Here is a 22,335-nt window from a genome sequence, read left to right on the forward strand (position 1 = left end):
GATGAGACGGCTGCACTTTCCGGTGCTTTTCCTCTCGTAAGAATCACACCTCGCCTTGTTTGCTGTCCCTGTTTGCAGATGGTTACACAACAGATGATATAGAGTTTTACTGGAAAGGAGGAGACACTGCTGTGACCGGGGTGACGCGAATCGAGCTCCCTCAGTTCTCCATAGTCGACTACAAACTGGTTTCCAGAAACGTGGTCTTTTCCACAGGTGAGTTCACGATTATGCTGCCCGTGTGCTCTATGGCTGTTTCACTCCTCACTTTTGATAAAAACTCCACCTGCATGTTCAATCATGTCCTTAAGGCAGATGAAAACCTTTGGTATTTTCGTTTGACACTCAAAAACTCGGCTAACCTGCCTCATCAGGACTGTGTGGGAGCGGTTTAATCAGATTTGATTGACAGTAAGCCTAACTACCCAAAAACTGTCAACAGATTTCAGTTCAGTCGTTGCTCAACCCTGACTGATGCATAGAAGTATGTGGCATCAACCTTTGCCAACTCTAATGTCAAACTTTTCTAACTTTGGCAGAAAACTGTCCATGTGCATGTTAGACTTTCCTAACATGGAATAATAATGGAGACGCAATCACTTCTCTATCTCAAGATCCTGATAAAAGAAGGGGGCCTGTACTCACAGTAATGCAGTGTATTCATGAGGCAAAGCCCCAGCAGCATGAATTATTCTCTTATCATACAAAAAATCCAAAACAGTGAATATTCCCACAGCTGAATTAATGACATGTATGATGGATATTGTCCAAACGTGTCTGAGCGTCTAATACTCAGAAGGCTATTAGATCTCATTATGATCATGGGTCAAATCTTGATGCAGATAACAAACGCTTTTAACACCTTCTCAGTAGGTGGATCTAGCAAACGTGGACAAACACAGGTGTGTGTTTACTCTCTCAGCTTAGAGAAGTAAACAACACAGGGCAACAAGGCCACTTAGTGTGGACGGTCTGTTGTTTCAGGTACAGTTTCATCCACAGTGATAAGTTTGTTCACAACCGTTCATTCAGTAAATTATATAAAAATGTTGCTAATTGATGTCAAACATCTGTTTTTGTCAAGTTAAAGGATCAGTGCAACATTTTGGGAAATACACACTTTTGCTTTCTTTGCTGGAGAGTTAAAGGAGAAGACTGATAATCTCATATCTGTATGATAGATATGAGGCTACAGCTAGCAGCTGATTAGCTTGAATTTAGCTTAAATGCTAGCTCTGCATCTGGACATAGGAGGAAACAGCTAACCTGTCCAGATGTGAAAGTACTAAAATCTGTCCTCCAGCACCTCTAAAACTTATTACCATGTTATATGTTGTCTGTTTGAATCATGGAAAAGCCAAAGTGTGAAAACAGCAGAGCCAGGCTAGCAGGTTCCAGTCTTAACGTTAAGCTAAGCTAACTGCTAAGCTTGCTGTAATTTCATGTTTATCGTACAGGAGTGAGGGTGGTACCAGTCTTCTTTATCGAAGAAAGCCAAACAGTGTCAGAGTGTTCCTTTAACACTGTATATGTGTGTGTGTTCCACTGCATCGTGCCGTTTGCACACACAGCGATCTCAAGGCTAAGTTTCATAAGACGATTTGCAATTTGAACCACGCTTGCTTGTTTCCATGGTGATGAAACCAGTTCATGAGGCCATTGCCATAGGAACCAAAACAAAGTGCGAGACGTCCCCTTGTTCCTCTTGAATTAAAGAGGGTTTTTTCTTCTTCGCTGCAGGTGCCTACCCTCGACTGTCTCTGAGCTTCAAGCTGAAGCGAAACATTGGATACTTCATCCTGCAGACGTACATGCCCTCCATCCTCATCACCATCCTATCCTGGGTGTCATTCTGGATCAATTATGACGCCTCGGCTGCCAGAGTTGCATTAGGTATGTTTGGTCCCGTGCAGCAGATTGACCTCAGCTCTGTGGTTTCACCTTCAGTCGGATGTGTTGTGGGCCTGCAGGCCTGTGAGCAAAGACCACCTCTGTCCCAAAGCTAGAAACAAGACTTTAAACAATAATATCATCCAAGTGAAGCCCGTGCAATTAAACAGAGAACTAATTTAGAATTAGAATTAAGCTGTAGGTGGATTTTCCTGAGAATCAATTAAGAACCAAACTCATTTAGATCCTTAAAAAAATCAAACACATATGATGTCATACCTCAGAATCAGCACTGTGCAAACAATCAGCTTTACCAGCTTTTTAAAATTTCCTCCAGGTGAAAGTTTTCTTGAAACTTGAAAAAAAAAAATTTCTGGTATTTGAATTGTATTTTTACTTTAATTGTACATTTTCTCATGCTTAACAGTAACTGCAGATGTGTTTTTGAGTGTAAGTTGTAAAGATAAATACAGATTTTCGATTTTAGCTGCATATTCGTGATGTAGTACTACCTACATTACCTACATCTATGGATGTCAGTTTTTGAGGCACATCAAAGACCAAAATGTGGCCTGGAACAGACTAAAGTCAGCTTTGTTTTTAGTCTAGCTGATTGCTGTAAATGCCTTTAGTGCCATTGTCCCCAGCACAGACAAGACTGAAAACTGAAGCAGGTCTTCATCACTTGTGGCTCCTACTTGCCACCAGAGGAGAGAGGACCATGAATCACCACAACCACGAGAGGTCTCGTATCTGATATATCTGAATATCTGATGATCCGGGTGGATGGATGGAGTCTGATGGCTTCAGTAGTATAATAGTAAGCACGCATACACAAAGAATGAACGGCATTTTCTTAGCTTGTCATGCACATTCACAGCTCATGCCTTCCTTAGTGTGCAGACTCGATGACTGTCACCTATTAAAATTAAAATGTAGGGAGGATCAGCTGCAGTCAGGGAGAGGGCACGTGGAGCAGATTTCAGAGGAAAAGATGTGGCACTCAATATCTTGTGTCAAAAGAAAAGCTATTAGAAAAAAAAAACATGGACCCACCACCCTCTGAAAGATTACTGTGATATAAACATTGACAACAAAGTCTGTCAGAGGAGGCTCATCTTCTCTGCTCCAACTCTACTTTCCTCTCTGCAAATCCCCTCCTCCACTTTCCTCTCTGTCTGTTAAATCTCAATATACTAGAATGTACTTTACTGTGTGCATCATCTCACTCACACAGGTAGTAATGGACAGATTTTTTTTTAAAAAAAAAAGGGGACAGGAAGAAAAGAAAGAGACGGCATGTGAGTGGGAGGTAATGAGGATGTTCTGAATGGATGGCTACACAGCAGAAAATGTGGCTGTGTGGTTACGTGAGGTACATTTATGATTGATGGCCTCTCTTCCCCCTCGGAGCTGCTGCACAGTGGATGGAGCATTTGCTGGGAGATCATGTCAAGTTCAGGACATGAACAGGGGATCTGACCTTTGCAACTCAGCTTTATTTGTGTTTCTAAAACTGACTGGAAGTGATCCTTTCAATGTTAGTGTGGAGTCTCAGGAGTCGAGCAAAAGGAGGACAAAGTCGAACTTTATGATTGCATTATTTCACTCCGGATTTTAAAAAAGCTGCATTATATTGGTGTCAGAGCAGTGTAGTGTTTGGACTTAAAGCTGCACCAATAAATATTTTTACATTAACAGTGCATCAGATGACTGTGGAACATGAAAAAGGTGTTGCTCGTAGTGACAGATCCACAAAGAATTATCACCCAAGTCATAACTCTGTGGAGCCTCTTTCATTGTTTTGCTTCTACAACCTGCAAGTTTACTGTTTTGGTTCAGTCCCACGGCTCTCATTAACCTCAGCTGTTTGCAGTAAAAAAGCTTTGACTGAAATTCGCTGTGCACTGCTTGCCCAACCAGACAGCAAAGAGACAGATATTTCCCTCAGGAGTTGGTGGAGACCAAAACAGAGCTAAAAGAGAATTAATATCGGACTTGTATTCATCAGTTGGCCACAAACACAACACCAAAATATATGCTAATGTTGTCTAGCTTGTTGTTTTCTGGATGTGTAGATGAGCAGCTGTTGGCTAACAAATACAGTCATACTCTATAAATACGATGTGTGTGCTAAAGAAAATACTCAACTGAAAAGGAGGCTCTCCAGTTTGGTTTTACAGAACAGTGTTGGAATAAGTTTAACATCAGCTGCACTGCTAATTTCAATAGAATAGAAAAAGACAATGCTCAGCCCAGGACGGTGGACAGAGAGGACAACGATGCTCTGTATCAACACAATATCATACGTATCAAATACACGCAGAGTACGATTGGTGAGTTCTTCTTACACTTGAGTCATGTGTGAATAGAGAAACATCCGATTCATAACGTTTCATCATGTCAGTGTGTTCATTTCGGTCCGTTCAGTCGGTTTGAGGCTGCTGCTTTGTGGCGTAACACGAGGCTGAACTCACACTTTCCACTGGCCTCTGGGACTGAAGCGCATATGAGGCTCAGTTCACTGCTGGAAAACCCCCCACCAACCCAGGCTGCATTGATCCCTGCTGCAATATTTACCGTAATGGAAATGCTCATTAGAAATCGCACATTAATGCAGCATTCATTAAGTCTCAGTTTGAGGGTCCTGCTGAGCACCTGGTCCAGACCTGTTCAGGGGACGTGAAGACCACTGTCTGAGACGCTGTCAGATCGATGCAGTTAGAAACCATTTACACTTACTGTACTATCCAAATTCAATCACTGTCTGTGGTGATTCACTGAAAGTTTCCATTCACTCTGCCATTATGGTGCTATGAGTATCCTGAGGAAAACTGAATCTGCAGGGATACCAGTCAGGCCTCACACGAGCAGTCGAAAATGACGCAGGAAGGTAGCGATATCAGGTGATTGACCATTTGCAAAGCACAAAATTATCATCAAATAATTATCATTTGCATTTTTTTGTTTTAATTGTCCTTGATATCAGAGTTAGACAAAAACTTGAAATTTCTAGCTGAAATGACGACTGTCACTGGCAGATTTTATCAGCTGTAACTAGCGTGCTAAGCTAATGTTAGCTCCATGAGTTTGCTGAAAAGGTGGGTTTTTAAAAAAATGTGTCTAGCTTGACGTTCTGACATGAGAACCACACATAGAAATACAATTTTTATTGTATTGCTGTAAACTTGTTAGTCCTAGTTTTATCAGTGTGACATGAAAACATGTAACAGCTGACGAATTTTTAAAAGTGCTGCTTTATTGTTGGAAAAAAGGAAGCAAAGACATCAAGTTAGCATGAGAAAAGGCGTGCGTGGTGTGAGAGCGTGAGATCTGTGTCAGCTGTGTGAGTCTCACGCTCATGATGATAATGTTTGAGTGTTTAGCTTATGTAGTTTTCCAATAGTATGTTTTTACAGAATGACTTTTAGCATAAGGGCTAACGTGTGTTTGGCTAACATAACGCTATCAAGGGTAATATTGAGTCAAGTTTTTTTAGGATAGAGATGCTAGCATTACCCCCACCCTCCTCTGTCACACCACAAACTAATGAAGTTAATCAGTGACTTTGGCCTTTTTGGTAACGCTCAGCAACAATTGTGGGTAGAAAGCTAGTTAGCTGGACATGCTAAAGACTGCAGCTAAAGCTACAGCAGATTAACACTGATTATCCCATTCCTGCCAAAAACAAGCTAAAAAAGACACCATCCTCCAAACTCTTCAAAAGCTGAATATCAGCTTATTGTCTCATCATCATCCACAGCTTGACAGACCTTAGTTACAGTTACTCAGGCTATGATTTGAGGGAGGGGTTTAGCAAACAGTAACACGATGTCCGCTCTGATTATCGCTGCTTTTCACTGATGTGATGTCAAAGACAACAGTAACCTCTGCAGAGCTGCACTGAAATATTTCGGGGATTTGTTGAGTAACCCTCTCCTCTGAGCTCTGAGAGACTTTAGATTCTTGCTTTTCCCTTTTGTTCTGCAGAGATCGATGCCATAAACCCACAGTGCTCTTAACGCCCCCACACATACAGTACTGTACAGTGCAATATTTTTGTTTTAATTATGTAAGCCTGAGTCGACAGAAATAGACACACCGTCCGGGCTGGTGAGCCGCAGACACATTTGTTGTTGTCATTTATTGTTGAAGGTGCACATTATGGAGAGAATTACTCCACTGCTGTTTATTGTGCATTTGCTGAGCGTGTTCACTCGCTGTATGCGACATGAGCTGTAAAGCATATTGTGGAGCATTTTCTGCTTATCCGAGCTATGTACATTCAAACTTGCTGAGAGGAGTCATCAGGAACTTTCATCCGAACAATCCTGAAAGCTTTTCTCTTGTTTCTGACCTTTTTTTTTTTAATTGCTCTAATCAGGTTTGATGGAAATATTTGTGCCTGATGAAAATGACTCATAGTAAGACCTTGACGGATAAGTGCAGTGCTCTCGCTTAGATGGAGTATTTCTCCATTTCCTTTATTGCAACACAGATTGATTTTTAATGAAAGCTGTGATTAAAGAAACTTTGATTAAAGACTTTTTGTTGTGTTTTTTCCACACAGAGGTCTGTCAGCAGTAAATAATTCCATTTCACACCAGTATTGATATCAATAGGGCCTCCCATGGTGAGTTTCCTCACTTCCTGGGTTGGTGTCACATGGTGTCGCCCACTGATGGACATCAGTGTTTCCCTCCCTGGCCCCGCCCCTGTACGTTCCCACCCGGCCTGCAGATTTTACATTAGTCACAGATGTAAAAACTGCTTTTCTAGGCTCTTGTAAAAGTTTTGCAGCTGTAAGGTTTAAAAATTCATAATACAAAGAATTAATAATTGAAATAATTGACCTTGTTTGCAGTTTTTTTTTATAATGGGGGTCTATGGAGAAAATGCTTTTTGGACCACAGGGGATTTTTTTTTTGTTGTTTCAATTCTCCACTGGAGCAAGTTACAGCAAGGCTGAGTGCTGCCGTCATATCCATCTTTCTTTATACATCCATGAGTAACAGCAGCTACCATATACAGTGTTTGTTGACATCAAAAAGTGCCCATAAGCTTTTCTGTGACTGACTTTGTGCACAAATGGGAAGCTGGAAGTGAAAGGTACCAAATGCATGGTAACTCTGTCAGTGTGGGAGGAAGCCAGGCATCACAGCATCTTTAAGTCATCCTTTATTTTATTAGTTATGATTCACCCAAACAGGAATACATCAATAACAAGACTAAGAACATAATTGCATGAAAAGGTTCTGCACTGATTATTGGAGACTGTTATCTAAAGCTTTTCATCAACAAACGATCCCGACTGCCTGCAGTGAGCGAGGTAGTACATCTAACAAATTTCATTCAATGTGTCTCAAACAGGTTGTCTCTGGAAGTCTGAGTCTGTATTTGATTAGTCGTGCTTTTATAATTTTCAGTTTTTTTTTGCTTCCAGGGATCACCACTGTCCTGACCATGACAACCATCAACACCCATTTAAGAGAGACTCTGCCCAAGATCCCCTACGTCAAAGCTATAGACATGTACCTGATGGGCTGCTTTGTGTTCGTCTTCCTCGCTCTGCTGGAATATGCCTTTGTCAACTACATCTTCTTTGGTCGAGGTCCTCAGATGCAGAAGAAACTGGCTGAGAAGGCGCAGAAGGCAAATAATGACCGGGAGAAATTAGATAGACCAAAGGTGAGAATCACTTCCAGAATCAAGCGACATTCATCATTTCACAGGTTCAGAACAACGAGCTGCGGCGTTTTAAGAGCCGGAGGCAGCATTTTTAACTAAAGCCAGTCTTTGATGAAAGGGCTTGGTGATGTGCATGTAATTTGAAGAGTTCCAGCTCTGGCACCCCCTGTAGTCATAAATCACTGTGATGAGAGCAGTGCAGTGTCAGCCTTTACTACCCCAATAAGTAGGAGCTCATGTATGCAGATAAGACTGTTAACATGCTCTGTACATGTGGAGCAATACTCATGGCCAATCTATCAGTGTGTGCCCAAATAATATGATTATATGTGAAGATGAACAAAAGTAAGATTATGCAGAGAGGTCTGGTCTGGATTTCCACAGCTGCAAATATTAAACTGAAATCATTAAATTGAAATTTAATTTCTCATCTGTGTGCACACCATGTCAGAAAACATTTAAATTGTGCTCCGGCGATTTAGTTTTGTACTAAATCAGTAAGATTTTGACAAAGAATAGTCGGACTGATGGAGCCGAGGCCTCAGATCCTGATCTTTAGTCGATGCAAAGGTCCAAAGAGGCTGTTTCCTTTATTTCCCACGGCTCATCCAGCAGCGGCTTTCCTGCGCCGTAAACACCAACGTCTTTCAAACTCCACACCTCCAGTTTGTAACACAGACTCTGCTATACAAGCTTTCCTTTCTCACAGTGCACATACGGAGTTTACAGTGATAACGTTGGCAGATTTTCCATCGAAGCACAAGGTCTTCGATTCCTCTCAGAAGGAAACAAAAGCAGGCTTCTCAATTCTAGCCGATGGGCATGCATGCTGTTAAGATGGTGACTCACCGGCAGATTTTATAAGCATAGCTAGCTAACCTAAGATAATGCCGACGCTGAAATTGTGATTTGAGAAGTCTGTTCCATTTGACGTTTCGGTGTGATGCATTTTAGAAGAAGAACCCTGTGAAAGGGTCTTAAATACGCACATGATGGCTGCGTGTGTGACATAATGGTAAAAGACTGAGGCTAATGCTACACGTTCCAGACATAACGTCAGCACCCTCACCAGTTGTTGATCCATGTAATCTATACAATAACAGGTACTTTTATAGTCTAACCTGTGACCCCACAAAGTGATGCAGACAGTTAATAACATGCCGATCACCTTTGGATGTAACCCTCAGTTACTGCTGTAGGTAGTAAGCTAGTCAGCCAGACATGCTAGCATGCAACTACATTAGAGCCGATTAAGACAAAGTTGAAATTTGCTCTTGTGTTTTAAACTCTTAAGACAATGAATATCGCTCTTCTGAGAACCTCGTGCAGGAGCCTAGTTACACATACTAAGCTGTGATTGGACAGCCGTTGATTGGAGGAGGAGTTTAGTGAAGGGTCAGCTGAATTATAATGTCAACAACAGTGCTGATGCATTTTTAAACATAGGAATGACACGAAAGTTGGATCACAGATTTTTATTTCTTTTCGTCTTCATCACGTGCACACTGATGGAAATGAAATCTCACTTTGATGAAATGCTGTCACATTAATTGTCGGCGCCCATACGGTCAAACGACTTCCTGATCCTCCCACTCGTCCTCCTGACTGTGAACACTGAGCTGCACTGAAACCAAAGCTCAGACAAAAGGCTTTCTGTTTGTGTTTCTCCCGGCTAGTCCGTCCTGGAAGGCGGCAATTGCAAGTCTTCGTCCGTTAAACAGTCCAATCAGGTAGAAGGCCGTCGTCACTCACGGCGGGTGAGTGTCTGTCACTGCCTGTCGTGTCACATCTGTGAAAACTTTGCTGCTGCAGGGCAAAGTTTGACCTCCGCATTGAGCAAATAGACATGCTTCATCTCAGCCTGCCATTTGTGTCATAATCACCATCACAGAGAAGCATATTCCTCTTTGCATTCCCTCTTCCTCTGTGGTGTTTTACCTGTTTATTGTCTGTATGTGTTTGTGGCCCCGATATCCTGCAGTAAATACAAACAAACCAGACATAACATACATAGACATATCATACAGATAGACAGCTAGCACATACACAATGCCTTCTCATGGTTTAGCCTGTGAGGTAACTACATCTCCTAGAACAGCCTTTCACCTGCTTTAGGAAGCTGTTCATGGTGGAAAAGCAGCCGCGTCTCGCCCTGATAAAACACTGCTCATATGTTTTCTTTCCACTGATGTGCAGCCCAAACAAATAACCAACCCAAAGCCAAAAGAGAAAGTAGAGTAAAGAGTAAAGAGTGAGGAAATAAATATTCACCTTGTCACTTCCTCTCATGTCTTGTAACCACATTGTTTTATTACTGTGTACATATTGTGCCTCTATTTTTGCCACATAGGTCTGAATGATTTATTTGTTTTTGTGTGGGAAGCAATAGCTGTCATGACACGAGTATTAGAGCCATCCGCTCCAACCTTGAGCTGATTTGTGAGCTGTGATTTAACTTTGGGACAGGAAACCTGGTTTTGAAGGCCGCTCTCGGGTTCCCGGGCTGTAATCTGTCAGCCTGCTGGAAGACACCGGCCCCGGGGCCCGACGCATGCTGCACATGTGTCATCAGTCACTGGAGCCTCAGCTCACAGCCCATTTTTAACAGCACTCCTCTCTGTTGCGCCTAGGTCGACTCCCAGGGGAACATTTTGCTGACAACCTTGGAGATCCACAACGAGGTGGGAGGGAATGAGATCACAACCATGCTGAGCGAGACCCACAACTCCTCCTCCATGGTGTTCGACAACTCGGGGGTCCAGTACAGGAAGGCGAGCACGCCGCGAGAGTCCGGCCGCCACAGCCTGGAGAGGAACGCTCACCTAAAGAAAACCCGTCTGCGGAGACGATCCTCGCAGCTCAAAATCAAAATCCCAGACCTGACCGACGTGAACGCCATCGACAGATGGTCACGGATAATATTCCCCTTCAGCTTCTCCCTCTTCAACTTAATCTACTGGCTTTACTACGTCAACTAAGGCACTGATGTTTTTTAACCCCTGTCTCTTTGTTTTTGAATGAGAGAACGCTGCTCAGTGTCAGGAACACCATACGGTGAATCCTAATGAACGTTTTTTTTATCAGAGACTGTCACTCAGACAGTGTGCATCCGTATGTGCACAATCACAAAGGAGTTATCTGCAGAACATTTTACAAAGACTGTCATGTGCTGCAGATTCCTCTCTGCTCTGATGCTGTATCTCATGAGTGGAGGCACAGACTCTCTGCAGTGCTCGCAGGACGCTGCTTTAGGTCAGTTATTACAACTGTTCCCATAATTTCAGTTCGAAAAACTTATTGCTAATGAAAAGACAGCTGGCAGTGATTCACAGTATTATTGCATCGCTAGTTAATCTGCACATGGACAAATACGATCATATAACCACAGAGCTCTGAGTTTATGATCTAGAAATCAGGAGTTAAAGGAATGGTTGAGTCTTTTGGGAAATACGTTTTCTTTCTTGCTGAGAGTTAGGATTGATGTCATTCTCATGCATGTAAGCTAAATATGAAGATACAGCCTGCAGCCAGTTAGCTTAGCTTAGCATAAAGTCCAGAAGCAGCTAAACGTATTTCCTAAAATCCAGAACTATTCCTTTAACTTGCCTTTTCTTGGACCGACTGTTCACTGGCTGTTTTGAAGTGGACTCCGGATCTGCTGTGACCTTGTTCCTGTGATTAATTAACACTGTGCAGATGTCAGAAAGTAACACGGATTTTAAAGCCCGGTTTTATTAACAAGCCAGAGGCTGATGGAATCCATACCAGCACATTTTTAAGTCACTCTGTCAGTCAATGCCAGTATTTAAACATGGGACGTTTGCTAATTTGCTCTCTTACTGAGATTTGGATGAGGAGATCGACTCTGAGCCCGGTGTAAAGGGTGGAAAGAGGGCGTAAACTAGCAACAGCTAGCTGTTTCCCTCTGTTTCCAGTCTTTATGCTAAGCTAGGCTAAACAGCTGCTGGCAGAAACGAGAGTGATATTTTTTCATCTCACTCTCGACAAGAAAATTAATAATGACCCATTTGCTTGTGCTTAAGGTCGGTCCATGTGTCAGTGACAGTCCACAGGTCCACAGGCTTCACAGGAAACACGTCCAGTATCTGCTCAGTTTACACTCTTTCACTGTTTGTCACTGTGCTTTCAGGACTGCTGTCACAATATTTTATTGATTTTGTGAAACTCGTATTCAATACAGCTTAATTCACGTTCTCGCCTTTCTTCTTGCAGACTTTGTGTTGTTTTGGTAGCTGAGCGCAGACTCTCAGCTGCAGACGTCTTCGGCTTCACGTTCAGATTTAATGTACATAACGTAACGCTGAACATTTTCTGTCACTTCACATTAATTACATGGCTTTGTTGTCAACAGTGTTTTTCTCTGTGATTTCTGGCCTGGCTGTTTTGTTTTGTTAGTCTTTACACAAAATTATAATTTCCTATTTGTGTTGTAAATATAAACACAATATCACAGCTTGTGATGATTTCCATTCTTTCCTGAAGAAGTGAGCAGATCATGTGAAACGCTCGCAGTGAAGAAGGAGCTGGGTGCTTTTATGGTAGCTCCTAAACAGCAACTGTTGGCACGCACAGCTCGCAACGCACCATCTGCACGGCTCAATCGAGCGGCTCGCGGCGCGTAGGAGTGACACCACCTGTCAGAAGTCCAGTCAGCTCGGCGACACCCGTGTGCAGCCGCCTGACGGAGCCCAACATCCCATAACAAATCAAACACAAACGCATCACTAATAAAACAGACGGGGCTTCGTATTTTTACTGCACCTGAACTTCCTGCGTGCAAGACTGTTGTTCAGCATGTTTGGAAATGACCCACAAAGTCTGCACGGCCATGACTCTGCAGATATGAAGCATCAGTAACTGGTATAAAAACAGGTCAGACTTTATATGAAGGTGCATATACTCTCCATGAAGTAGTTGCTTTTTAGCTGCTATTAGTAGCATTTTGGCTCTTTATTAGCCATTTTAAAGCACTTATTAATGCATTATCTTGGAGATTAGGGTCCTTACAGGTTAGGGTTAAGTTATTCAGATCATAATTCATGTACAACAGCTTCCTTAATTCCCGTCAATAAGCAGTAATTAGGAGGTTATTGAGGGGAACTCTCAGTTAATGGCCTTGAGTTTGAGAATATGGTCATTAATAAGTGCTTTAAAATGACTAATAAGAGCCAATATGCTGCTCATATGCAGCAACTAATTAATAGTGAATATGTGTACCTTAATTTAAAAATACCAAAAACAGAGAATGAATAATTTATAACACAGCATAGCAGAGTTGTAATCATATGATAATATAAGAATAAATACACACAGATAAATCATTTTTTAACATCTATGAACTGTTTAAACACATGTTCACAGGCGTGTTTCTAACTGTTCAGAAATGTGTTTGAAACTCATGAAGACATGTGAAACTTGAGGGTTTAATTCTTGCACAAGCTCCATTCTAATCATCAGGTGCCATGATTACACAAATTCCAGCTGAGGCTGATGGGAAAGTCAGGCTTTTTGCAGGTAGATCATCCTTTGATTCATCCTCTGAGACCACAAATGTCCTAATCCATCGTGTTTCACAGGACATTTAAAGTTTGGTTCAATCCATCCAATAGTTCTTGAGACTGAGGACCACAAAGCACATGATGGAGGAAAGGGTTCATCCTCTGAGGATCACGAATGCCTGTACACCATGCCATTTTAATCCACTGCAACATTGCTAGCATAGCTACACATTACACTTTACACTTCCACAGGACACTAAAGTGAAAGCATGAATGATCTTCCACAGCGGAGAAAACCATGAGCCAGCCAGAAGAGGCAATTTTCTTGCAGGACCTCGTCAGCAGAAACAGGACTGAAACAACCATAACAGTGATATGATCCCTGTTTCATAGTGTGCGAGGTCTCAGCGCTGTGTGATTTCCACGAGCTGCAAGACGACTGTAACCTCACTCACCTGCATTCTTCTCCTCTGCTGTTTCGTTTCGTCAGCCATTCTAATCTCATTTCGGCCGCCGCCTGTTTACCTCGCTGTGATTGGTGTCATGTGGGGCGAATGGGTGAACCATGTAAAGGCTTCAGACAGTAAATGCAAGCAGGTGTGTGTTTAGCTCTACAGTTGGATGATGTGACACACGAGCGCCATGTTTTAGGACTGAAACGTCTTTCACTCTCTCACATCACCATGAAATCTGGGCTCTACAACCTCGGGTCCTCTGCACTCTGATCAAAGGCTTTGTTCTGGTGACAGATGAGATTAATCAACCCGATGACCCACTGGAGCAGCTCTGGATGGGACGACTAATGATGATTGAGTGGAACAGGGATATGGTACACGTAGCAGTCCTCTTTATACTACAATATATAATCATATTTTCAATAATAATGTGCTTCCAGCTTTCTGAGGGGACGACCCTTCGTTCTCTCAGCACCCATAAGGAAAAGGTTTCTGAGTTTGGTTTGGAAGAACTTGACTACATCAGCGCTGGACCTTGCTCATGTTCTCGTGGTTGAATGGGACCTGATCCCTGCGGCCAAAGTCCACGTGGAAAGCCTGAAACCAGAAGGCCGAAGCCGCCACGGGTTGACCAGCTCCAGTCTAATGCACAATCACATATGGGTGTGATGTTCAGGTGTCCACACACTTTTGGACACGTGGTAAGTTTTTATTCTAGATCAGAGAGTAACTCTTCTTCATCTTTGATTTATACTGTACACATCTTAGATCAGTGTGTGCAAGTTCACACTTCACAAGAGCTCGCTCACGGTTCAGCTCACACAGATTAAAGTTCACTTTCATTTCTTTAGTTTTTTAATGAGCTGCAAAGGCTGCAGATCTTCCACAGTGTCGTCTAGTACACATCTGTCTGCCTCTGGTTGGGAAATGAAGGGAAATTGTCCTTTGTAAAATGCTGTGAGTTTGAGTCGGTGGAGGAACTTTGTGGCTGTTGGTTCATGGTCTTATCCTCCATTAATCACTTCATGTGATCATCATTCACTCACTGAAATTGAAGACTGCTCAGATGCTTAAGACTCAGCCAAGTCATGGGGTCATAGTACCTTCAGTCAGTCTTCATTTCCAGACTTCTCTTGATGTTTGTCCATTGCCTAATCCTGTTTGTCCCTGCAGCCGTGTCCCCAGCCCTTCATTTCCTCAGCCCTGGACCCCCCTACTAGCTACTCCACCTCCTCCTCGACAGCCGTCCCTCCTGCCCGGCTCCTCGTCCCGTCACTTCTCCCCTGCATAAAATCCTTCTCTTTATCCAAACTCCAGTCTTCTCACCTCTCTGTCTCGCACTTTAGTTCACTGGCTCGGCCTCAACAACTCCTACTTTGTACTAATTATAGGCAAAGAGAGGACGTTCAAACCGGTCGACTTCCAAGTAATTAGTTGGAACTCATTGCTAACACGAAGTCCTTTAGTGAAAGCACAGCAGGTCAGCTGAAAATGCAGAATGTGACGACTGTCTGCAGGCAGGCAAGTCAACATACAGGGAGTACACAGAATATGTTAGAATTCAAGTAAAAAATACTGATTTTAGATGAATATTGAGTAACACTGTCCCAAAACTCATTGTTTTCCTTATTTTCCTTAAAGATTTCTTGTGAAGACACCTCAAAAGAAATTAGTGGGAAATAAAATAAAGAATCACCAAACAAACCAAAACTGAGTGGAGAAAATGCCTCATAAGCAGGTTTTTGTGCTGTTTGTAAGAAAGCGAGAGCAGCACAAAGAGCGTCCAAAAAGTGGTGCTCTCTCGTTTTTAAAACGTGTTGTGCATCATTAACAAAGGACTGCAACTGCCAAACAAATCTCCAGAGCTTTTGGTTCAAACTATGATTTAAAGCCCCAAACAAACCAGAAGAAATGTCCACCAATTACTGCTCGATGACAGTGAAACTGCAGCGAAGTTGTCACATCAAAGCAAGCTTAGGAAGGAGACGTTCTGGAGAAAGTCTGCCAAAAATCCCCGAGGACGCTGGACTGTAAAGCCCTGCTCAAAAAACACTGCTTTGAGGATTTGACGGTATAATTAAGGTTTTTACAGGGAGACAGTCAGATGGAGGTGAGACAGTGTCGCTCAGTAATTGGCATGTAAATCAGATCAGATCAGATGGCAGCAGGTTAGCAGTGAAGAGACGCCGCTCACAAAGTAAACTGAGGTATTTCAAACCGCAATAACAACATAATACTACATATTAAGGACTGAGTGAATTCTTGTTAGAATGAAAAAAGTAATTTTTCGGTTTGTTTCTCACCTCCAAGCATTCAGATTCTCTCTTAATGAACTTCAGGGCATGTGTGAGCAATAAAAGCAATAAACAGAAGACTTTATTGGCTTTTTTGGGAAACCATGAGAAAGCTAATTAGGCCGAGGCAATAATAAATTTCCGGGTATAATGAGACAGTTTGAATATCTGTACATTCACACGGGATAATTAATCTAAATGAGTGATATTAAAACTGGAGGCGGGAGCAACAACAGCAGCTGCTGTGTGAGTAATCCCCCGAGAGCAGGTGGACCAATAACCAGGAGGCAAGGCTGCGGACGCAAATTGGATCTCCGAGTTCATCAGAGAAGCTCTTCATCACCAGCACGAAGACGTATGATATCAGCATCTTCTGTCTGCTGATGCACTGTGGAGCATTTTTTAGGAATAAAGCACAACTTGTCCAAATATTAGGTGCTAAATCCTCGCAAACGCTCTGACATCAGTTATCTCAGAGCGGTTTGAACTCTTTCATGAAGTTGTAACGTCCAACATCAGCAGTGGTGGCCTTGAACACATCGTCCAATCACGTGATCAGAGGCTCTGTAGAGATCACTGTACATCTGCAGGTGACAAAAACACCAAAGAAAATAAGAAATGTATTTTAGTTTTTATAGCTTATTTACAGCTTTTATAGTTTATGTAGAATAAGAATAGAATTTGTTAAAGAAATGCTGCTGATTTGGAGATCTGGAGGAGCAAATGGCACCATTTTTAATTTAATATTCTTCTTTGAACAGTGTTGTATTTCATTCGTGGGCTCGTTCTGTGTTGTTGGAGGGTCTGCTGGGAGCCCGTCTGATGAAAGACGCTGTCATGTTGCATCATGGGAAACGTAGGATCCAGTGTTTTTGGAGCTTGAACCACACCGGTGATTAAACTTCCGGATATCTTTTGATTTTTACCTTTCTTTTCTTTTCCTTTTGTTAAATCAGTCCGTTGTGAGTCCCCAGCCTTTATGCAGGTGCAGCACTAAATCTCTGGAGTGCTCCTTTAAAGTATCCTCATGTGGTGAAAAATTAAGAGAAGCACGGTCATGCAAAGGCTTTTTTTCTGCATAAAAAATAACCAATCATCATTAATTAAAGAAAAACAAAGCAAAAATGTCACTCTGATTTCCTTAATTAAGTCCTTTTCTGTCCTTATCTGATTTATGCAAATGAGCGATGCAGATGCGGGGCCCCTCCCTCTTATTACCAGCAGCACCATTAAGCTGACGGGGAATAAACCACTGAGACGAATGCACAGCGGGTTCAGTGTCGCTGTCGGGATGGTTACAGCTGACCACCTGAACTCATCACTTTTATTAGCACACCTCAGCTGGCTGTTAGCAGCGCTGCTCACCAGCTGGACTGCACGGCTTCCAGATGGTTCTGCTGCATTTGCACTCAGATATATAGTCCGTCCTTATAGATGCACAGAGAGCTGAAACGGTTGGAATTTAATTTCACTCTATAAATGTGTCATATAACCGCTGATTTACTGGGAAACATTTTATTTGATAACTTTTAGCCTCTCTCTGTGGCTGAGCGAGGAAAAAAGTCTTTTTCTGGAAAGCTGCTCTGAATGATCTGTTTGTTAGTCAGAGTCAGATCAGATTCAGTAGTCCAAATCAAACTAACCATGACAGTCATTGGTCCCATTAGCTTTGAAGGCCTCTGCTTTTTCATTGGATGGCATCACATCTCTGACAGTTCTCTTCTGTAAGACTCTTTCCAATGAAACGCTTGTTTTTAATGATTGAGTCTGACCCAACTTCTACCAGCAGGACGGGAACAAAATCAACTGACTGTCCCTGTAAAATAGAGCAAAACCTAAAGGATCTATTAATAAAAATTTTAAATATTAAGATCTGCAATCGGCTGGCGACCGGTTCAGGGTGTACCTGGCCTCTCGCCCATTGCCAGCTGGGATAGGCTCCAGCCCCCCGCAACCCCGAAAGGGATACACGGGAATAGAAGATGAATGAATGAATGATTTGACTACTTTAGTCTGATTTGACTAAAACCTGGACCCAGATCTGCCTCAGTGGCCAGACTCCGGGCCTCACCCATGTCTTTGTTTGTGGGTTCCACAGCACACACTGAACATACAGGCTAGCATCGACCCTTTGTGGCCCTGATATGTTAATTGCTCGTTAATTAGCGGTTGTAGCTTGTGGAGGCTGTGATGATGCACGACTTCCTGCGCTTAAAGTACTCGTGTGTCCCCTGACAGCGACTCGTGTTCGCTCGTTCAGTTTAATGATGATAATCTTTTAATCACGCTGGTGCCGCGGCGGCTCGGGGGTGGAGCTGTCAGACCGTCGTTTTGGTCGGACTGAAATTATCTGAACAACTGTCGGATGGGTTGCCATGATGTCAAGTCCAGATTCCTCCTCTGGATGAAGTGGAAAACTTTTTGTCCTTGTTGTCTTTGGTTTACCACCCTCCCATCAGCCTCAGCTGTGTTTTGTGTTCGGTGCTAATTAGCTAATATTAGCATGCTAACACGCCAAACTAAGATGGTGAGCACGTTAAACATCACACCTGGTAAAAAATAAGCATGTTAGCATCGTCATTGTGAGCATGTTAGCATGGTGGCCTTTAGCTCGACGTGCAGCCTCACAGAAGTGCTAGCATGGCAGCAGACTCTTAACAAATACTCGAACAGAAGATACGTCTTTGAAAAAGCCTTTTAACAGTCCAACACGTTAACATGTTTTATCGCTTGTATTATTATCATTATTATTATTGTTGTTGTTGTTATTACCTTATTTTTTGAAAAAATAGGACAATCAACAGCATCAAAAATACTAAAAAAACACTCTGTCATACACTTTTTCTAATTATCTCTTTTATTATTAGTTATCTAATTATCTGAATTCTTGTTTATTTGTCTTAATCCTGTTTCAATCCTGTAAAGCACTTAAGTTTATTATTATTATTATTATTATTATTATTATTTTACCTTTTTAGTATTCTATATTTTGAACATGGTGAGATTTTTTTGTTTGTTTTTACGCCACACACCAGCATCCATATCAGGTCAGTAATGGACTACCAATGAATAGAGTATTTCTATGTGTCAGTTAAGTTGCTTGCTAACTTTGTTTTCCCCCTCGTACCAGAAAAAAACATGCTAATTGCGCTGAAGAGTGAAGCTGAGGTGAAATGATGTGGAATGGAGGAATGTTTTTGCAGGGTTAGTGTGTGTGCAGAGCGGTCCGAGCACAAAAACAAAATGTCTGTGCTTTTCAGGTTCCATCAGCTCGAGCGTGGAGCTGGAAAGGGCTTGATAAGCAGTTGGTGCGCTCCAGAAAACTCACCATTAGTTCAAGGTCAGTAACCATCACAGGAAGTGGACTATGATCACAGATGCTTTTAATGAATTTCACACACGATTCAGTGAAACATGAACTACAATCATCCACTTGAAGAATTAAAGCTGGTTTATAATAGAAAGCCGAGGCCTCCTTGTAAAATAATCACATTCTTTCTGCAAAGTGTTCAGCTTCACGCGGACGAATGATGAATTTCCCCTCTTTTCTTTTCATGTAATCTCACAGTGGAGCCGTGTTGCTCTTCACCGTGCTCTGTCAGCGTCTTTGCAGCTCTTCAGAGCATCCTTTCTTTATCGCGAGGAATGCAGCTCGTTGCCTGTTCTGCTCAGACGTTTTTGTGCGTATGTTTGTGTGCATCTTGGTGTCGGCATGAAGTGTTTCGAACAGACGAACAGTCGCAGCACAAAGAGTTTCATTACTCATCATGTACAGTAAGAGCTGCTTCAGCCATTGTGATCAAATTTACTTGTCTTGCAAACATTCATCCTCATATGAGACACAAAATCCTTCAATCCAAGCAGAGGACTGAATGCCTTTTCTATGTAACACCAGCTTAGGTCAGTCAGGGTTTTAAGATATCTCTGATGTTTCCTGATGTAATAATAAAAATAGATGATAAAACTAGTTTGCAAAACTTGCACTTCTGCAGTGCTGCAAGATCTGTTCCATGGAAGAATATGTTATTAGAATAAAGTTGTAGTTATTTTTGGTAGAGAAAGGACATATTGAGTTGAGGAAGAGGGGGATGTCCTGTGTCAGCGAGGAGTATTGATCATAATAAGTCGATGTTTAAAGACGTGCTTTCATGATCCTTTTACATGGAGGACATTTTGCACAAAGCACAGGTCTAAATATGTTTTTACAGTAATGAAATATAATTAAAATCTAATTAGAAGATTGTCGTCATCACAGTTCCCTGCACTAAAACATTTACATGATGGTGGTGATCTGTTTAAATGGAAAGAAGTTTTGGATATGTAAGACACTAATCAATGAACGATCATCTCGTATTGATCACAATGTGACTGGTTGCACTCTGTCATAGTCATCACATTGTATAAGGGATTATGGGAATATTGACCGCACTGAAAACAGATAAATTCATTTTTAAAACTGGGCTAAATCTAGTCAAACATAAGCTGCAGGTTTTAATTTCCGTTATTGTAAAATGTTAGCTTGTTAATGCGTGCACAGTTTGCATATGATTGGTATGTTCATATATGTGTGATAAATGATAACAGCAGCATGATGAATATTACTGTGATTATCTGAATGTGGTGTAACAGTAAGAAAATGTGTGGAAATCAAAAACTGAGCCCTGTGAGGATGCACCTCAAATGATTTTGTGATCAAATTGTTGTGAGCTGCACTCAAATTAAATCATGTGAGCTTTATCCAGCTCCACCGAGCACCATGCAGCACGTCAGCTTCCAGCCACAGCCGGGTTTACGGGCGCAGGAAGTCGCTTTCACGCCAAATCAGGAGTGCTGGGTAAACAGGCTCCTCTGGTGTGGAAGCTGTGGAGGTGACTCAGGCCGGTCCAGATGCACTCCAGGTCGGCTGCAGCCAGCGGAGGAAGAGGATGAGCCTTTTTATTGTGCTCTGCAGAGCAGCAGAGTGAAGCTGCTGCTGCTGCTGCTGCTGCTGAGACCACCTGCAGTCCAAACACCGGGACCTGTCACTTCACCCAAGCCGGCACCAGTCACCAGCACTCCCAGTAACACCGCCCAGTCAGCCCGACTCTGCACAAAACCTGAGAAAACGATGAAATCTCCGTGGGAGAGGAAGTCGCTGTGTAATGTGTCGCCTCCTTGTTTCCCTCAGAGACGATGAGTTGGTTGTTTGCTGAGTCTGGATCCAGGATGAGAAGAAGCAGCTCTGTCTCTTTTCTCCCAGTAGATTTATGTAAATCTTCACTGCCTTTTCAAATGTTGTAGGGCTTTTTTCAAGAAGGAAGGATCATTTATCTGTCAGCTTGATGATGATAATTTCCCCTGAAAGTCACTGTCTGGGATCTTCTTTATCACAGCTGGATGTCCTGAATCCTGCTGGACCAAAAAATAGAAGGAAAGCCCCATAAAGGAGGTCTGAGACCACATGTGTTCCCAAACCCGTCTCTGTAACATGTTTGTTGTGTATTCATGGTGGAACACTGATTGAAGCTCGTGGTGGCTTTGTACTGAGGCGTCCCTCTGCTCTGAATTTCTTCTTATCGCTCAGATTCTTGGCAGTTCCAACTGCAACTTCATCCAGTCCGCTCAGGGACCTGGACTTCAGAGATGCATCAACATCCAGCAGAAAAAGAGTTTTCTTCAGTGGAATCTGAATCTGAGCTCCTCTGGAGTTTCATCCAACAATGTGACGCCTATAGAACCTAACATTCACTGCAGCCCAGAGCCAACATCACTCAACGCATCTCAGATTTGTTGTCCTGTCTGTAAACGGTCCTACGACACCAGATAACAGGGTGATTTTAAACCTCTTCAACCGCCCTGCAAGTGTCAGCACGCAAAGCTGTCTCTGTACAACACTCACCCTTAACCCGGCATGTAACGAAGCATACTGTAGATCATTGTTATATCTCTAAATAACATTAGCTCTATGATGCTCCACGACTTTGGCATACTTCATTGGAGCTGGCAGGACGCCCAGAAAGCCTTTAAATTAATGAGATAAGTGTACATATGCTGCGTTCACCTGGTTTCTCTGAGCCTGCACTGATACTGCAAACACACTCTGCAGAGACCTGAACAGAGAATCTGCATGTCGATAATCAGGCTGAGACTTGCACGTGATCTTTACATACCAGAATACAGGTGTCATTTTTAAGCAGGGCGGCCCATGCAATTAATTATGATATGGCCAGTTTAAAGCTTGTATTAGAAATCAGATGACTGTGTGTAAAGTGAAATGTGTTTTTCCTGGTGACAGACCTACAGAGAAACATCACTTTTCATCAGTTATTTTAATTCTTCTACTGCAGAGTCCTTCAGCATCTTTCACCTCTTTGTTTCAGTTTTCGTGGGTGCCGCTAATTGTTTTGTTTCACTCTCAGGCTTTTTGTCACAACCCATTACATACTGCTACAGCATCAAATGGCAGACAAAGTTAGCAGCTAGCTGCCGAACACAGAAGAGCATTTGGCT

At 42.4% G+C, this 22,335-nt stretch overlaps 1 protein-coding gene across 4 annotated transcripts in view; it reads left to right on the forward strand.

Annotated features, from left to right (window-relative positions):
* Nucleotides 1–11,792, forward strand: part of gabrb3 (gamma-aminobutyric acid type A receptor subunit beta3) — a 44,730-nt gene extending 32,938 nt beyond the window's left edge. For 2 of the 4 annotated variants that reach the window (XM_076726575.1, XM_076726576.1), the window contains 5 exons: nt 79–216; nt 1,741–1,893; nt 7,334–7,578; nt 9,255–9,335; nt 10,209–11,792. In XM_076726575.1, the coding sequence (XP_076582690.1) occupies nt 79–216; nt 1,741–1,893; nt 7,334–7,578; nt 9,255–9,335; nt 10,209–10,556 (965 nt within the window). In that variant the 3' untranslated portion in view covers nt 10,557–11,792. The remainder of the gene's footprint in view (nt 1–78; nt 217–1,740; nt 1,894–7,333; nt 7,579–9,254; nt 9,336–10,208) is intronic. The other 2 variants (XM_076726578.1, XM_076726579.1) reach the window with 1 other exon arrangement.
* The last annotated feature ends 10,543 nt before the right edge of the window (nt 11,793–22,335 follow it).

This window comes from Chaetodon auriga, chromosome 3, assembly GCF_051107435.1.
Source record: "Chaetodon auriga isolate fChaAug3 chromosome 3, fChaAug3.hap1, whole genome shotgun sequence".
NCBI lineage: Eukaryota > Metazoa > Chordata > Actinopteri > Chaetodontiformes > Chaetodontidae > Chaetodon > Chaetodon auriga.